A 2,940-nucleotide genomic window follows, 5' to 3' on the forward strand; every position below is an offset into this window, starting at 1 on the left:
AGCAGCTTGATGGAACTGTTAACGAGTGGGGTTGGTGCAAACAAAAGGTGCTTAGAAAACTTTCCTTGTAATATATCACTTATCACTTATAATCGATTCATATATAATTCTGATGTTTTACTTTGTTTGTTTCAGCTTGGGGCAAATGCCATATTGGCAGTGTCGCTTGCAGTGTGCAAAGCCGGTGCTAGTGTCCTAAAAATTCCACTTTACAAGGTAGTATAATTTGTCCAGGAACTGTTGTACTAAATTATACTAATCTGTTGGCTGTACCCGTGGTTTGCAATAGAAACAAATTATTTACTAGATGACAATCTTCTATTCATCTATTTTTTTACATTCAGTATTTAGAACATGGTAACTAGAATAGATGTAACCCATGTAACTCTACTGTTAAATTGATTAAAACCAACATTTTACAATGATTACTAGAATAGATGGTGGAATTTTGTTAATTCCTACAAAGGTGTTATCCCACCTCCCTCAACATAGTTGCACTCACCCACAAACTCACCCCAGTTTTCGTGTGTCCTTCATTTTTGGTTGACACTTTTTGTTTTTATTGTTATGTATCTGAATTCTTCATGGCCATTATTTGGGTGCAGCATATTGCAAACATCGCTGGCAACAAAAACTTGGTTTTGCCTGTTCCCGCATTCAATGTCATTAACGGTGGATCACATGCAGGAAACAAACTTGCCATGCAGGCATGATTTAAGAGACCATTATTTTGTGTTTGTGTGTGTGTGAGTTTGAGAGAGAGAAAACATATTGAATTTCTGATATGTAATGAACATGCAGGAGTTTATGGTTCTTCCCGTGGGAGCCACCTCTTTCAAGGAAGCCATGAAGATGGGTGTGGAAGTCTATCACCATCTGAAGGTCAGTTTGCATCTTACACTCATTTACCTCTTTTAAAGTGTATTATCTAAATTTGTCAAACTTCAATAATACCTAAATGGAAGCTCTTCCATCATTCAATTGCTTAGCTTCGTTTTTTTACCAGTAATTGGGTGCTTTTACTGGAAACATAACATATATGAAAGTTTCCTGTATCATGGCCTGCCAGACCTGGTGTCTATCTGCATATGCTTCTATGCCTTGATGGCTCTTGGACTTGATTGTATAGCTATACCATCGTGTTTTTGTTAGTTATTAATGTTGGATTATGATGTGATTTCAGTCTGTGATTAAGAAGAAATATGGTCAAGATGCAGTAAATGTTGGTGATGAAGGTGGCTTTGCTCCCAACATTCAGGTAAATGATGCTTTTTAATTTGTTTCTTTTTATGCATTGTATTTATTTACCTCTATCTTTTTTTTTTTTGCCTGTTGCTGATGGGGTCTGGGTGTTCAGGAAAACAAGGAAGGTTTGGAATTGCTAAACACTGCCATTGCCAAAGCTGGTTACACAGGCAAAGTTAGTTTTTTTTTTCCCTTTTATCAAAATTCTTTTTAGGTGCTTTGGCTTTTCAAATGTCTTCTTTTAAGCGAGTTTGACATTTTGTGTAATGTTGTTAGGTTGTTATTGGAATGGATGTTGCAGCTTCCGAGTTCTACAAAGAAGACAAATCATATGATTTGAACTTCAAGGAAGATGTGAGCTCTTATTGTTTTTTTTATTGTAGTACTGCTAATTGTCACCTGTTGGTCTAGTTGGAAAGTTATGGGGACCGGATATCTAATCTAATTCCAGTAATATTAGAATAATTCTCAATTAAAGAAACTGATTCATGTCACCTAGACTCTCACTCTCAAGAAGCAGAATATTTAAGGAAAACACATGATAGCAAAGAAAAATGTAAATTAGAGATTTTTCTAACTAACTGCTAACCTCCCTGCCTAAAGATCTTGAAAACCTTAACAAAGTTTCTGTCTACCTTTACTTCCTTTTCTTCAAATTAATTCTTACTTACCCCAATGAACTTTCCCTTTTCACACTTTTGAAGCACATCATTATCTAAAATATTCTCCATTTTGTCCTCCTTAAACCACATAGTACCAGGGGTTCTATCAAATAGCAGCTCTTATGGTAAACACATGGGTATAAAAAACCCACTCCCTTTTGCTGCCTTGGGAGCCATATAGTATAAGCTGGTAACATTTATACTGATGCATATTAGATTATTTATCTCTTTTGCATTTGCTGTTTGACAATCCAGAATAACGACGGCTCACAGAAGATCTCTGGGAATGCTTTGAAAGATCTCTACAAGTCATTTGTGGCAGAGTACCCAATTGTTTCAATTGAGGATCCTTTTGACCAGGATGACTGGGAGCACTATGGTAAGATGACCGGTGAAATTGGTGCCAATGTACAAATTGTTGGTGATGATCTCTTAGTTACCAACCCCAAGGTCTGCATATTATCCATAACTCCGACCCCTTCCCTCCTAAAATGTTTTTATTCTGTTGAGAGACTAGAAAGACTGTCCTTTGACATGTTGCTTTTTGCATTTTGTCCACAGAGGGTTCAGAAGGCAATTGATTCAAAAGCATGCAATGCTCTTCTGCTCAAGGTAACTTTAATTTTACCGGTGAATATTATATACAGAAGTTATTGGACCTAGGTAGATAAATGTATTGATACACTATCGCTTGACATAAATGAAACAAACAGGTCAACCAAATTGGATCTGTGACTGAGAGTATCGAAGCCGTGAGGATGTCCAAAAAGGCTGGATGGGGTGTCATGACCAGCCACCGAAGGTTTGAACTTTGTCAAATGCAGATGGCTACTGAAAAACTATTTTACAACTGTCATGTAGTTTCCAAGGCGATGTAGGACTAACATTCTTATATTTTGGTTGCAGTGGAGAGACTGAGGATACCTTCATTGCTGATCTTGCTGTTGGTTTGGCAACGGTATTGTCTTTTATCAGTTTAACAATGTGCTATGAATCTATGACCATCTCAAGTCCCTCCCCCCCCCCCCCCCCC

General features: G+C 37.3%; 1 protein-coding gene across 1 annotated transcript in view; it reads left to right on the forward strand.

Annotated features, from left to right (window-relative positions):
- The window catches only part of LOC101497047 (enolase), a 6,151-nt gene that overhangs the window by 2,678 nt on the left and 533 nt on the right, over positions 1–2,940 (forward strand). Inside the window, exons 6-16 of the mRNA XM_073366691.1 lie at positions 1–47; positions 136–216; positions 606–707; positions 802–882; positions 1,184–1,258; positions 1,358–1,420; positions 1,522–1,599; positions 2,163–2,357; positions 2,469–2,519; positions 2,621–2,709; positions 2,814–2,865. The exon at positions 1–47 is cut by the window's left edge and continues 1 nt beyond it. Coding sequence (XP_073222792.1) covers positions 1–47; positions 136–216; positions 606–707; positions 802–882; positions 1,184–1,258; positions 1,358–1,420; positions 1,522–1,599; positions 2,163–2,357; positions 2,469–2,519; positions 2,621–2,709; positions 2,814–2,865 — 914 coding nt within the window. The remainder of the gene's footprint in view (positions 48–135; positions 217–605; positions 708–801; positions 883–1,183; positions 1,259–1,357; positions 1,421–1,521; positions 1,600–2,162; positions 2,358–2,468; positions 2,520–2,620; positions 2,710–2,813; positions 2,866–2,940) is intronic.

Source organism: Cicer arietinum, chromosome 3 (genome assembly GCF_000331145.2).
Source record: "Cicer arietinum cultivar CDC Frontier isolate Library 1 chromosome 3, Cicar.CDCFrontier_v2.0, whole genome shotgun sequence".
Taxonomy (NCBI): Eukaryota; Viridiplantae; Streptophyta; class Magnoliopsida; order Fabales; family Fabaceae; genus Cicer; species Cicer arietinum.